The sequence below is a fragment of the Porcisia hertigi genome, chromosome 35, assembly GCF_017918235.1.
Source record: "Porcisia hertigi strain C119 chromosome 35, whole genome shotgun sequence".
NCBI classification, from domain to species: domain Eukaryota; phylum Euglenozoa; class Kinetoplastea; order Trypanosomatida; family Trypanosomatidae; genus Porcisia; species Porcisia hertigi.
In genome coordinates, this window is record NC_090594.1 from 221,359 (window position 1) to 235,554 (window position 14,196).

At 60.5% G+C, this 14,196-nt stretch overlaps 1 protein-coding gene across 1 annotated transcript in view; it reads left to right on the top strand.

Annotated features, from left to right (window-relative positions):
- Positions 1 to 14,196, top strand: part of JKF63_01051 (uncharacterized protein) — a gene marked incomplete at both ends in the record, with an annotated part of 48,004 nt that overhangs the window by 15,858 nt on the left and 17,950 nt on the right. The window contains 3 exons of the mRNA XM_067897100.1: positions 5,848 to 13,047; positions 13,080 to 13,318; positions 13,349 to 14,179. Coding sequence (XP_067753257.1) covers positions 5,848 to 13,047; positions 13,080 to 13,318; positions 13,349 to 14,179 — 8,270 coding nt within the window. The remainder of the gene's footprint in view (positions 1 to 5,847; positions 13,048 to 13,079; positions 13,319 to 13,348; positions 14,180 to 14,196) is intronic.

Here is a 14,196-nt window from a genome sequence, read left to right on the forward strand (position 1 = left end):
TTCTGCTTTGAAGAAGCTGAAGAGACTAAACCTCGGTCACAATAAGTTGAGCGGTCCACTCCCAGCTGAGTGGAGCGCCATGACGGGGTTGGAGGAGCTGTACCTGAACGACAACAGGTTTACGGGAGACGTGCCTATTGAATGGTTTGGGATGGAGAGCCTTGAGATCCTCGACATCTCTAACAACGATTTGAACGGGGGGTTTCCTCTTTTTTTTCTGGCGGCTCCTTCGCGAACGCTCGGAACCGCAGCGCTGCTCAAGCGCCCCCGGATTGTGAAGAGGTAAACGCACGTTTCTAAGCCCCCCCGCCACCCCCCCCATTCGAGCGTCCGTATATATGTATGTATATTTATATTTATATATGTATGCTGTTTCTTGTATCTCGAAGGACTCGACTGTGGAATCCTGTAGGTGTCGCTCTGTCACGCCCGCCCTCCGCGTTTCTCACCTGCTGTCGCTGCTTTCTCTCTTTGAGGTCTGCTCGATGGTCACAGAGAATGTCGCGGCGCTGCCCTTGATTTTGTTAGGAGTTGGGGGTGTGTGTGCAGAACATCGGGAATAGTGTGCTCGTGTGCGCAGGTGGTGGTGGTGATGGATGGGCGCACACAGGAAGGCGAGGTCATCTTCGCACTTCTCCTTTTATTTGCTCATTGAGTGCACTCGGGACTTTCTTTTGCTCTAAAGTGTCATTGATCCGCTGCAGCGGCGACTGGGGGTCTGGCTCGGATCTCCTTGTGTGGGTGAACCAGGTGTCTGTCCTTCCCGTCCCCTTGCCTGACGGTGACTCTGTATATCCATGCGTTTCTTTATTTCTCATTTTATAGCTTCACCACTCCCGTGGGCCCGTGCCCCGCTCTTCCCGACATCTCACTCGCTCTCGGGCACGTGAGGCACGCGTATGTGTGCGTGTGGTACTACACGTATGTGTGCGTCCATACATGTATATATATATATACAGTTACACCCACACACACTTGCGTTCATTGTCATTTGCCCAGGGGGAGAAGATGTCTGGTACGTCTGATAACGAGGGCTCGTTCTCTCCACAGCGTCAATGTGCGACGCCTCTCCCTACGTAGGTATCCCGCCTCCATGTCTGTATTCTGCATTTTGTGATGCGGAGTGATTGTGATATATTTATATATATTTATATATTTGTATATTTGTTTATATATTTATTTATATATTTATATATTGACTGCCCTAAAAAAGTAGATCACCACTCAGGGGGGTATGTCATACGGTAGGTGTTTGCCATCTGCTGTGGTGTCGGTGTCTCTGCACTCGAGTGGTCTCTCTCCCCCACCCCCCTTGGACTCCAGAGGAAGATAGCACGATTGGACAGGGCATGGTGCGCCAACCCCCCCCCCTCCCCTCCTCTGACACCCACGCATCCTCTACTCCCCTCATGCCTTTCCTCTTTTCTGGGGATGAAACTGTGAGTTGTACGCAGCCTGGATTACTTAGTCTCTCTACTTCCCCTGCCTGCCTTTTGCTGCCATTTCGCTCCTCTCCCCCACCGCCTCTTTGTCGGACTGGCTCTCTCTCTCTGTGTGTGTGTGTATCGGCACGTCATTCTCTATCGAACACAAAAGTAACGGCAATTCGCATGTACTGTTGTTGTGTTGGTTGCGCTTTCTTATTGGGTATCCCCCACCCCATTTCCAACCACCAGCGACACGCCTTCTTGAGGTTTCTCAAACGGTGTCGGGAGAGCACAGGACGGAAGGGAAATAAAACGACACGCTCCGAGGAAAAAATAGAAGACGAGGCTCCGTGCAGCGAAAGAGAAGAGCGGGGGAGGACTCAGGCCTGCATGTCTATCACACAGAGTGGGGAGGAGGGCACTGCATCAAAGTTGATGAAGTAGTGACCTTAAAGGCGGACTTATAAAAGAGGGGAAACACCACTTAGGGCTCCTCTCCTCTTCCCATACGCACGCTGTTGTGCACAAATTTCCCATTAGTGGGTCTCGTTTGTCTGCATTATCACCCTGCCAAGGTCTGCATTCTGTTTTTTTGTGCACAATCCACGCACGCCCCCCCCGCTGTTCTCCCGGCCTAGCTTTGTACGCGTCCCGTGCTCAACTCTATATCAATACTCTTTTTTTTTCTGGCCCATCATCCAAATTTCTTTTTTTTTTTGCGTTTGTTCAGATGCGTGTGTGTGTAGGCGGGAGGGTACGGACAAACACCTTGTAATAAAAGGGTTGCAGCAGCAAGAGCAGTGACATTGCTCTGTAGCACACTTGACTACTCTCTGACACACCCACACACACACACAGACAAACCGTTGTAATATTTTCTCTCTGATCGTATTTCTTCCCCCCCTTCTATTCCCAGTTTTTTTTTACCTTTCCGTGATCTCACGTGTTTCTGGTCTGTGGACCTGCCCCCTTTTTTGTGTATCACTCTTTCCCCCTCCCCTCTTTCGTTGTGTAGGGGAGGGTACGTGCGTGTGTGCACAAACTCGTCGACGTTTCCTTCGCACGCGATAATAACTGAGCTCATCTTTCAACGACTTTCTTTTTGCTTTTTTTTGGGGGGGGATCATTGTGTACTCTCATTTTTCCTCCCCTCCCCTCATTCCAATCTCCCCTCCTTTGCCTCCTCCACACATACACATATATATATTTATATACACATATATATATATATACACAGACATATATTTATATATACATATAATATATACACACATATGTATACACATATATGTATATATGCGTGTGTGTTGGTATGGAGAGTAGGTGAAGCGTATATTCTCACGGCTGCGTTCTTGTGTCTGCGAGCATTTTCTTTCCATTACTCGTACTCTTGAAGGCCTCCCTTCTCTCACTTTCATTTTTTATTGTTTTTGGGAGGTACTCCTTTCTTTCCTCGCTGAATGAGAGGAGATCTCAATTCTCTACCCTTGCGTTTTAGTTGATCACATATACCTCTTTCTTTTTTTTTTTTAGTGTCACCCTCTGCCTGCTACTTGGGAAGAGGGGCATCAACGCCATTAGAGCGGCTTCTTATAGTTCAGTCTCTTTTCATTTTCCGTTCTCGTGCACCGCCCTCTCGCCCCTCCTCCCCCATCTAAACGCACACACACACACACACACGAGGGTTTTCTATAAGGACGAGTGCAGAGAGCCGCTTTGCCTCTTTCTGTGCCGCTCTTGTCTAACATTTGGCGTCTTTTGTATTATTTTTTTCACTGTTAGCGGCTACAAGAGAGATAAAGAGAGTGGATAAAACGGCACGTTCTTTTTTTTTGCATCCTCGTGATTCTTTCACGTCGTTGCTCCTCTTTTTTTTTCCCGACCCCCTGACTAATCTTTGTTTTGCTTGTGTCTGTGCGCGTGTGCGTGTGCGTGTGAGCGCATCGCACGGCTCTCTGTGAGTTTCTCTTGATATAACCGCTTATCATATATATGCGTTTCTGTTTTTTCCTTCTTCACCCATCATCTCACGTGGATAAGTGTTTCCACAGTATCTCCCTTGTGTGTCTTTTTTTCTAATTGCATGTGAGGTGAGACGTATCTCTGTGGGAACATCTCAGTGGATTCGATACCTCCATCACTCGCACCAGTCCTCCCTGTGTCTGTGTGCTCATTCTGTTTTGTTTTCTTCCTCCTTTCCCCTCTTGTCTTTGTCAAGAGTCCCACTACAACTGGGGCCTTAGAGTCACTGGTTGGTTTGGTTGGCAGTACACTACGGCGCTCTCTGGGTGTCTGCGTACAGATTTGCAACACCATTACACCCCCCTGTATTTTTATTTATTACGTCAAACCCCCATACTTCTCTGTGTACCTCAAGTGGCTGCTACGCAGCAGCAGTTTCTATATATATACTTTTAGTGGAGTACGTGATTGTGTGTGTGTGGGGAGTCTCATTCCATCGCTTGCTGGCCGTGCTCTAACTCTGTTGTCACAAGGGCGGGTGCTGTCAAGAAAGCCGTCTTCAAACCTCCTGTGTTCTTGTCTAAAGTCTCTCCCTCGTTTTCTTCGCCTTCACCCCCCCTCCCTCCCTCCCTCACGGTGTTTCCTGTCACTATATATCACGTTGACCACACTTCACGATACGCGTCTAACCTTTATTTTTTCTTCCCATTCGTCCTTGTGCTCACGTGACAGCCCCCCCCCTCCCCGCCCTTCCTCCTCGCCTCTAGCCCGGGATATCTTTGCACCCTTTCATCATCTCACCGTTCTTGTCCTGCTCCTACTCGTAACTTCTCGGGTGTGGATTCCCCAGTTTGACAGGGGGGGGGGCTGCGTGTGTCTCCAGAGATTCCCAGGGGAATACCCTTACTGCCCCCTTCTCTGTGCGTCCTCCCTCTCCTCTCCACTTTATTTTTGTAGCCGGGGAGGCACACAACGAGGGAGGAGCAAAAATAAACTCACGGCCCTCTCCATCTTCCGCTCAGTCACGGTTTTCCTTCCCTCCCACCCCCTTTTTTAATCATCGTTAACGGTCATCTTCTTGCTCGCTTTGCTCTTTCTGTTTTTCTCGCCCCCCCCCCTCCCCCTCCCAGAGGACACACACCGCGTCCACCCGCTATTTTTTTTTTGCTGAAACCCGACTTATTGTCCGTACCCCACCCCAGCTTCTTTAACCCTCCTTTCTTATTTTTCACTGCGTGGCCATCGGAGAAGAGGTGTGAGGACTGAGTGCGACTCGCACATATTTCTACATATTTATATTAGGTTGCGCAGCCGCCCCGCCCCCGCCTCGCCCATTCTTTGCCATCGCTCTTAACCCCTCACTCTGTGTGTGTGTGTGTGTTGTTTTGAGGTCTCGCCACTTCCCTTTTTTTTCATGTGTATGCGCTTGGGTTTGTGGCTGTCTTTATCTCCCTCCCCCCTCTTCCTCTTCTCGACCTTCTGTGCCTTGGCTTCTTGTGCCTGCGTGTGTGTGTGTGTGTGTGTGTGTCGCTTTGTCTTGGACATTGGCTTGAAACCATGCCGATATTCTATCGTCTCATCGCCACGCGCAGACAGGGGCCACGGGTCCCACGAATTGTGGCCTTGCTTTTTTTCGTGCTTCTTTTTATGGGTTTAAGCGCACGTGCGGCTGAGTATGACCCAGAACTCAGTGCATGCTCAGGCAGCAGCCCATATTACACCGTCATTGAGCACGTACACACCCGCCGCTTTCTAGAAGCCTTCAAGGAGACCATCCCCGCGCTGTCAGCCCTCTGGACATGCAACAATTTTTGCATCCGTCCTGGCATCACCTGTACAGCAGATGGTCTTGATCTCGTTTTGAACTCGTCGCTATTATCGGGAAGCCTTCCTGAACTCCCCAACGACGTGGATGGTTTCCGAGTGGTCCTCTCCAGCCTCACTTTTGTGGGCAACGGCAAGCGTCTCATCGGCTCGTTGCCCGTTAGTTGGAACCTCCTTACTCGCCTTTCCTTTCTCGATGTCAGTGCCACTGCCCTCTCCGGGACGTTGCCCGCGACGTGGGGAACAGCGGTGGACCCTCGCGTGATGAGCAGACGCGCCATCACGCCAGTCTCTGCAGCCTGCGAAGGGGCGTGCTTCCGTGTCCTTCGATTCGGAGGAAACCAGCTCAGCGGTACACTTCCCCCCACCTGGGGCCGGATGACAACTCTGACAGAAATATGGATCAACGACAATCGCTTCACTGGTGCCTTACCGCCCGAATGGAGCAACCTGACGAATCTCCGCATTCTCAACGCACGCAACAACCTCCTCACGGGTACACTACCACCGCAGTGGGCTTCACTGACCAACATCCGGAAAATCATAATAGATCACAACGACTTCTGCGGATGCATACCAGACCCTTGGAAGCTGCTTAGCCAACTCGAAGTCACCGCTGATGCACCACTTACAGCGCCGGATTGCATCGAATCGAATCCGTGCAAGCCTACCAGCAGCAGCTCCGCCCCGTCGTCGTCGTCTTCGTCGTCTGCGCCGTTCAGCAGCAGCTCCGCCCCGTCGTCGTCGTCTTCGTCGTCTGCGCCGTTCAGCAGCAGCTCCGCCCCGTCGTCGTCGTCATCATCGTCTGCGCCGTTCAGCAGCAGCTCCGCCCCGTCGTCGTCGTCTTCGTCGTCTGCGCCGTTCAGCAGCAGCTCCGCCCCGTCGTCGTCGTCTTCGTCGTCTGCGCCGTTCAGCAGCAGCTCCGCCCCGTCGTCGTCGTCATCATCGTCTGCGCCGTTCAGCAGCAGCTCCGCCCCGTCGTCGTCGTCTTCGTCGTCTGCGCCGTTCAGCAGCAGCTCCGCCCCGTCGTCGTCGTCTTCGTCATCTGCGCCGTTCAGCAGCAGCTCCGCCCCGTCGTCGTCGTCTTCGTCGTCTGCGCCGTTCAGCAGCAGCTCCGCCCCGTCGTCGTCGTCATCATCGTCTGCGCCGTTCAGCAGCAGCTCCGCCCCGTCGTCGTCGTCTTCGTCGTCTGCGCCGTTCAGCAGCAGCTCCGCCCCGTCGTCGTCGTCTTCGTCGTCTGCGCCGTTGAGCAGCAGCTCCGCCCCGTCGTCGTCGTCTTCGTCATCTGCGCCGTTCAGCAGCAGCTCCGCCCCGTCGTCGTCGTCTTCGTCGTCTGCGCCGTTGAGCAGCAGCTCCGCCCCGTCGTCGTCGTCTTCGTCGTCTGCGCCGTTGAGCAGCAGCTCCGCCCCGTCGTCGTCGTCTTCGTCATCTGCGCCGTTCAGCAGCAGCTCCGCCCCGTCGTCGTCGTCTTCGTCATCTGCGCCGTTCAGCAGCAGCTCCGCCCCGTCGTCGTCGTCTTCGTCATCTGCGCCGTTCAGCAGCAGCTCCGCCCCGTCGTCGTCGTCTTCGTCATCTGCGCCGTTCAGCAGCAGCTCCGCCCCGTCGTCGTCGTCTTCGTCGTCTGCGCCGTTCAGCAGCAGCTCCGCCCCGTCGTCGTCGTCTTCGTCGTCTGCGCCGTTCAGCAGCAGCTCCGCCCCGTCGTCGTCGTCTTCGTCGTCTGCGCCGTTCAGCAGCAGCTCCGCCCCGTCGTCCTCGTCTTCGTCATCTGCGCCGTTCAGCAGCAGCTCCGCCCCGTCGTCGTCGTCTTCGTCATCTGCGCCGTTCAGCAGCAGCTCCGCCCCGTCGTCGTCGTCTTCGTCGTCTGCGCCGTTCAGCAGCAGCTCCGCCCCGTCGTCCTCGTCTTCGTCGTCTGCGCCGTTCAGCAGCAGCTCCGCCCCGTCGTCCTCGTCTTCGTCATCTGCGCCGTTCAGCAGCAGCTCCGCCCCGTCGTCCTCGTCTTCGTCGTCTGCGCCGTTCAGCAGCAGCTCGGCCCCGTCGTCGTCGTCTTCGTCATCTGCGCCGTTCAGCAGCAGCTCCGCCCCGTCGTCCTCGTCTTCGTCGTCTGCGCCGTTCAGCAGCAGCTCCGCCCCGTCGTCGTCGTCTTCGTCATCTGCGCCGTTCAGCAGCAGCTCGGCCCCGTCGTCGTCGTCGTCGTCTTCGTCGTCTGCGCCGTTCAGCAGCAGCTCCGCCCCGTCGTCGTCGTCTTCGTCGTCTGCGCCGTTCAGCAGCAGCTCCGCCCCGTCGTCGTCGTCTTCGTCATCTGCGCCGTTCAGCAGCAGCTCCGCCCCGTCGTCGTCGTCTTCGTCGTCTGCGCCGTTGAGCAGCAGCTCCGCCCCGTCGTCGTCGTCTTCGTCGTCTGCGCCGTTGAGCAGCAGCTCCGCCCCGTCGTCGTCGTCTTCGTCATCTGCGCCGTTCAGCAGCAGCTCCGCCCCGTCGTCCTCGTCTTCGTCGTCTGCGCCGTTCAGCAGCAGCTCCGCCCCGTCGTCGTCGTCTTCGTCATCTGCGCCGTTCAGCAGCAGCTCGGCCCCGTCGTCGTCGTCGTCGTCTTCGTCGTCTGCGCCGTTCAGCAGCAGCTCCAACCCGTCGTCCTCGTCTTCGTCATCTGCGCCGTTCAGCAGCAGCTCGGCCCCGTCGTCCTCGTCTTCGTCATCTGCGCCGTTCAGCAGCAGCTCGGCCCCGTCGTCCTCGTCTTCGTCATCTGCGCCGTTCAGCAGCAGCTCCGCCCCGTCGTCGTCGTCTTCGTCATCTGCGCCGTTCAGCAGCAGCTCCGCCCCGTCGTCGTCGTCTTCGTCATCTGCGCCGTTCAGCAGCAGCTCCGCCCCGTCGTCGTCGTCTTCGTCATCTGCGCCGTTCAGCAGCAGCTCCGCCCCGTCGTCGTCGTCGTCGTCGTCTGCGCCGTTCAGCAGCAGCTCCGCCCCGTCGTCGTCGTCTTCGTCATCTGCGCCGTTCAGCAGCAGCTCCGCCCCGTCGTCCTCGTCTTCGTCGTCTGCACCGTTCAGCAGCAGCTCCGCCCCGTCGTCGTCGTCTTCGTCGTCTGCGCCGTTCAGCAGCAGCTCCGCCCCGTCGTCGTCGTCTTCGTCATCTGCGCCGTTCAGCAGCAGCTCCGCCCCGTCGTCGTCGTCTTCGTCGTCTGCGCCGTTCAGCAGCAGCTCCGCCCCGTCGTCGTCGTCGTCGTCTGCGCCGTTCAGCAGCAGCTCCGCCCCGTCGTCGTCGTCTTCGTCGTCTGCGCCGTTGAGCAGCAGCTCCGCCCCGTCGTCGTCGTCTTCGTCATCTGCGCCGTTCAGCAGCAGCTCCGCCCCGTCGTCGTCGTCTTCGTCGTCTGCGCCGTTGAGCAGCAGCTCCGCCCCGTCGTCGTCGTCTTCGTCGTCTGCGCCGTTGAGCAGCAGCTCCGCCCCGTCGTCGTCGTCTTCGTCATCTGCGCCGTTCAGCAGCAGCTCCGCCCCGTCGTCGTCGTCTTCGTCATCTGCGCCGTTCAGCAGCAGCTCCGCCCCGTCGTCGTCGTCTTCGTCATCTGCGCCGTTCAGCAGCAGCTCCGCCCCGTCGTCGTCGTCTTCGTCATCTGCGCCGTTCAGCAGCAGCTCCGCCCCGTCGTCGTCGTCTTCGTCGTCTGCGCCGTTCAGCAGCAGCTCCGCCCCGTCGTCGTCGTCTTCGTCGTCTGCGCCGTTCAGCAGCAGCTCCGCCCCGTCGTCGTCGTCTTCGTCGTCTGCGCCGTTCAGCAGCAGCTCCGCCCCGTCGTCCTCGTCTTCGTCATCTGCGCCGTTCAGCAGCAGCTCCGCCCCGTCGTCGTCGTCTTCGTCATCTGCGCCGTTCAGCAGCAGCTCCGCCCCGTCGTCGTCGTCTTCGTCGTCTGCGCCGTTCAGCAGCAGCTCCGCCCCGTCGTCCTCGTCTTCGTCGTCTGCGCCGTTCAGCAGCAGCTCCGCCCCGTCGTCCTCGTCTTCGTCATCTGCGCCGTTCAGCAGCAGCTCCGCCCCGTCGTCCTCGTCTTCGTCGTCTGCGCCGTTCAGCAGCAGCTCCGCCCCGTCGTCGTCGTCTTCGTCATCTGCGCCGTTCAGCAGCAGCTCCGCCCCGTCGTCGTCGTCTTCGTCGTCTGCGCCGTTCAGCAGCAGCTCCGCCCCGTCGTCGTCGTCTTCGTCATCTGCGCCGTTCAGCAGCAGCTCGGCCCCGTCGTCGTCGTCGTCTTCGTCGTCTGCGCCGTTCAGCAGCAGCTCCGCCCCGTCGTCGTCGTCTTCGTCGTCTGCGCCGTTCAGCAGCAGCTCCGCCCCGTCGTCGTCGTCTTCGTCATCTGCGCCGTTCAGCAGCAGCTCCGCCCCGTCGTCGTCGTCTTCGTCGTCTGCGCCGTTCAGCAGCAGCTCCGCCCCGTCGTCGTCGTCTTCGTCGTCTGCGCCGTTCAGCAGCAGCTCCGCCCCGTCGTCGTCGTCTTCGTCATCTGCGCCGTTCAGCAGCAGCTCCGCCCCGTCGTCCTCGTCTTCGTCGTCTGCGCCGTTCAGCAGCAGCTCCGCCCCGTCGTCGTCGTCTTCGTCATCTGCGCCGTTCAGCAGCAGCTCCGCCCCGTCGTCGTCGTCTTCGTCGTCTGCGCCGTTCAGCAGCAGCTCCGCCCCGTCGTCCTCGTCTTCGTCATCTGCGCCGTTCAGCAGCAGCTCCGCCCCGTCGTCGTCGTCTTCGTCATCTGCGCCGTTCAGCAGCAGCTCCGCCCCGTCGTCGTCGTCTTCGTCATCTGCGCCGTTCAGCAGCAGCTCCGCCCCGTCGTCGTCGTCTTCGTCGTCTGCGCCGTTCAGCAGCAGCTCCGCCCCGTCGTCGTCGTCTTCGTCATCTGCGCCGTTCAGCAGCAGCTCCGCCCCGTCGTCGTCGTCTTCGTCGTCTGCGCCGTTCAGCAGCAGCTCCGCCCCGTCGTCGTCGTCTTCGTCATCTGCGCCGTTCAGCAGCAGCTCCGCCCCGTCGTCGTCGTCTTCGTCGTCTGCGCCGTTCAGCAGCAGCTCCGCCCCGTCGTCGTCGTCTTCGTCATCTGCGCCGTTCAGCAGCAGCTCCGCCCCGTCGTCCTCGTCTTCGTCGTCTGCGCCGTTCAGCAGCAGCTCCGCCCCGTCGTCGTCGTCTTCGTCGTCTGCGCCGTTCAGCAGCAGCTCCGCCCCGTCGTCGTCGTCTTCGTCGTCTGCGCCGTTCAGCAGCAGCTCCGCCCCGTCGTCGTCGTCTTCGTCGTCTGCGCCGTTCAGCAGCAGCTCCGCCCCGTCGTCGTCGTCTTCGTCATCTGCGCCGTTCAGCAGCAGCTCCGCCCCGTCGTCGTCGTCTTCGTCGTCTGCGCCGTTCAGCAGCAGCTCCGCCCCGTCGTCGTCGTCTTCGTCGTCTGCGCCGTTCAGCAGCAGCTCCGCCCCGTCGTCGTCGTCTTCGTCATCTGCGCCGTTCAGCAGCAGCTCCGCCCCGTCGTCGTCGTCTTCGTCGTCTGCGCCGTTCAGCAGCAGCTCCGCCCCGTCGTCGTCGTCTTCGTCATCTGCGCCGTTCAGCAGCAGCTCCGCCCCGTCGTCGTCGTCTTCGTCATCTGCGCCGTTCAGCAGCAGCTCCGCCCCGTCGTCGTCGTCTTCGTCATCTGCGCCGTTCAGCAGCAGCTCCGCCCCGTCGTCGTCGTCTTCGTCGTCTGCGCCGTTCAGCAGCAGCTCCGCCCCGTCGTCGTCGTCGTCGTCATCTGCGCCGTTCAGCAGCAGCTCCGCCCCGTCGTCGTCGTCTTCGTCGTCTGCGCCGTTCAGCAGCAGCTCCGCCCCGTCGTCGTCGTCTTCGTCGTCTGCGCCGTTCAGCAGCAGCTCCGCCCCGTCGTCGTCGTCTTCGTCGTCTGCGCCGTTCAGCAGCAGCTCCGCCCCGTCGTCGTCGTCTTCGTCATCTGCGCCGTTCAGCAGCAGCTCCGCCCCGTCGTCGTCGTCTTCGTCGTCTGCGCCGTTCAGCAGCAGCTCCGCCCCGTCGTCGTCGTCTTCGTCGTCTGCGCCGTTCAGCAGCAGCTCCGCCCCGTCGTCGTCGTCTTCGTCATCTGCGCCGTTCAGCAGCAGCTCCGCCCCGTCGTCGTCGTCTTCGTCATCTGCGCCGTTCAGCAGCAGCTCCGCCCCGTCGTCGTCGTCTTCGTCATCTGCGCCGTTCAGCAGCAGCTCCGCCCCGTCGTCGTCGTCTTCGTCATCTGCGCCGTTCAGCAGCAGCTCCGCCCCGTCGTCGTCGTCTTCGTCGTCTGCGCCGTTCAGCAGCAGCTCCGCCCCGTCGTCGTCGTCTTCGTCGTCTGCGCCGTTCAGCAGCAGCTCCGCCCCGTCGTCCTCGTCTTCGTCATCTGCGCCGTTCAGCAGCAGCTCCGCCCCGTCGTCGTCGTCTTCGTCATCTGCGCCGTTCAGCAGCAGCTCCGCCCCGTCGTCGTCGTCTTCGTCGTCTGCGCCGTTCAGCAGCAGCTCCGCCCCGTCGTCCTCGTCTTCGTCGTCTGCGCCGTTCAGCAGCAGCTCCGCCCCGTCGTCCTCGTCTTCGTCATCTGCGCCGTTCAGCAGCAGCTCCGCCCCGTCGTCCTCGTCTTCGTCGTCTGCGCCGTTCAGCAGCAGCTCCGCCCCGTCGTCGTCGTCTTCGTCATCTGCGCCGTTCAGCAGCAGCTCCGCCCCGTCGTCCTCGTCTTCGTCGTCTGCGCCGTTCAGCAGCAGCTCCGCCCCGTCGTCGTCGTCTTCGTCATCTGCGCCGTTCAGCAGCAGCTCGGCCCCGTCGTCGTCGTCGTCGTCTTCGTCGTCTGCGCCGTTCAGCAGCAGCTCCGCCCCGTCGTCGTCGTCTTCGTCGTCTGCGCCGTTGAGCAGCAGCTCCGCCCCGTCGTCGTCGTCTTCGTCATCTGCGCCGTTCAGCAGCAGCTCCGCCCCGTCGTCGTCGTCTTCGTCGTCTGCGCCGTTGAGCAGCAGCTCCGCCCCGTCGTCGTCGTCTTCGTCGTCTGCGCCGTTGAGCAGCAGCTCCGCCCCGTCGTCGTCGTCTTCGTCATCTGCGCCGTTCAGCAGCAGCTCCGCCCCGTCGTCCTCGTCTTCGTCGTCTGCGCCGTTCAGCAGCAGCTCCGCCCCGTCGTCGTCGTCTTCGTCATCTGCGCCGTTCAGCAGCAGCTCGGCCCCGTCGTCGTCGTCGTCGTCTTCGTCGTCTGCGCCGTTCAGCAGCAGCTCCAACCCGTCGTCCTCGTCTTCGTCATCTGCGCCGTTCAGCAGCAGCTCGGCCCCGTCGTCCTCGTCTTCGTCATCTGCGCCGTTCAGCAGCAGCTCGGCCCCGTCGTCCTCGTCTTCGTCATCTGCGCCGTTCAGCAGCAGCTCCGCCCCGTCGTCGTCGTCTTCGTCATCTGCGCCGTTCAGCAGCAGCTCCGCCCCGTCGTCGTCGTCTTCGTCATCTGCGCCGTTCAGCAGCAGCTCCGCCCCGTCGTCGTCGTCTTCGTCATCTGCGCCGTTCAGCAGCAGCTCCGCCCCGTCGTCGTCGTCTTCGTCATCTGCGCCGTTCAGCAGCAGCTCCGCCCCGTCGTCGTCGTCGTCGTCGTCTGCGCCGTTCAGCAGCAGCTCCGCCCCGTCGTCGTCGTCTTCGTCATCTGCGCCGTTCAGCAGCAGCTCCGCCCCGTCGTCCTCGTCTTCGTCGTCTGCGCCGTTCAGCAGCAGCTCCGCCCCGTCGTCGTCGTCTTCGTCGTCTGCGCCGTTCAGCAGCAGCTCCGCCCCGTCGTCGTCGTCTTCGTCATCTGCGCCGTTCAGCAGCAGCTCCGCCCCGTCGTCGTCGTCTTCGTCGTCTGCGCCGTTCAGCAGCAGCTCCGCCCCGTCGTCGTCGTCGTCATCTGCGCCGTTCAGCAGCAGCTCCGCCCCGTCGTCGTCGTCGTCGTCGTCTGCGCCGTTCAGCAGCAGCTCCGCCCCGTCGTCGTCGTCTTCGTCATCTGCGCCGTTCAGCAGCAGCTCCGCCCCGTCGTCGTCGTCTTCGTCATCTGCGCCGTTCAGCAGCAGCTCCGCCCCGTCGTCGTCGTCTTCGTCATCTGCGCCGTTCAGCAGCAGCTCCGCCCCGTCGTCGTCGTCTTCGTCATCTGCGCCGTTCAGCAGCAGCTCCGCCCCGTCGTCGTCGTCTTCGTCGTCTGCACCGTTCAGCAGCAGCTCCGCCCCGTCGTCGTCGTCTTCGTCGTCTGCGCCGTTCAGCAGCAGCTCCGCCCCGTCGTCGTCGTCGTCATCTGCGCCGTTCAGCAGCAGCTCCGCCCCGTCGTCGTCGTCGTCGTCGTCTGCGCCGTTCAGCAGCAGCTCCGCCCCGTCGTCGTCGTCTTCGTCATCTGCGCCGTTCAGCAGCAGCTCCGCCCCGTCGTCGTCGTCGTCGTCGTCTGCGCCGTTCAGCAGCAGCTCCGCCCCGTCGTCGTCGTCTTCGTCCTCTGCGCCGTTCAGCAGCAGCTCCGCCCCGTCGTCGTCGTCTTCGTCATCTGCGCCGTTCAGCAGCAGCTCCGCCCCGTCGTCGTCGTCTTCGTCGTCTGCGCCGTTCAGCAGCAGCTCCGCCCCGTCGTCGTCGTCTTCGTCCTCTGCGCCGTTCAGCAGCAGCTCCGCCCCGTCGTCGTCGTCTTCGTCATCTGCGCCGTTCAGCAGCAGCTCCGCCCCGTCGTCGTCGTCTTCGTCGTCTGCGCCGTTCAGCAGCAGCTCCGCCCCGTCGTCGTCGTCTTCGTCGTCTGCACCGTTCAGCAGCAGCTCCGCCCCGTCGTCGTCGTCTTCGTCATCTGCGCCGTTCAGCAGCAGCTCCGCCCCGTCGTCGTCGTCTTCGTCATCTGCGCCGTTCAGCAGCAGCTCCGCCCCGTCGTCGTCGTCTTCGTCATCTGCGCCGTTCAGCAGCAGCTCCGCCCCGTCGTCGTCGTCGTCGTCGTCTGCGCCGTTCAGCAGCAGCTCCGCCCCGTCGTCGTCGTCTTCGTCATCTGCGCCGTTCAGCAGCAGCTCCGCCCCGTCGTCCTCGTCTTCGTCGT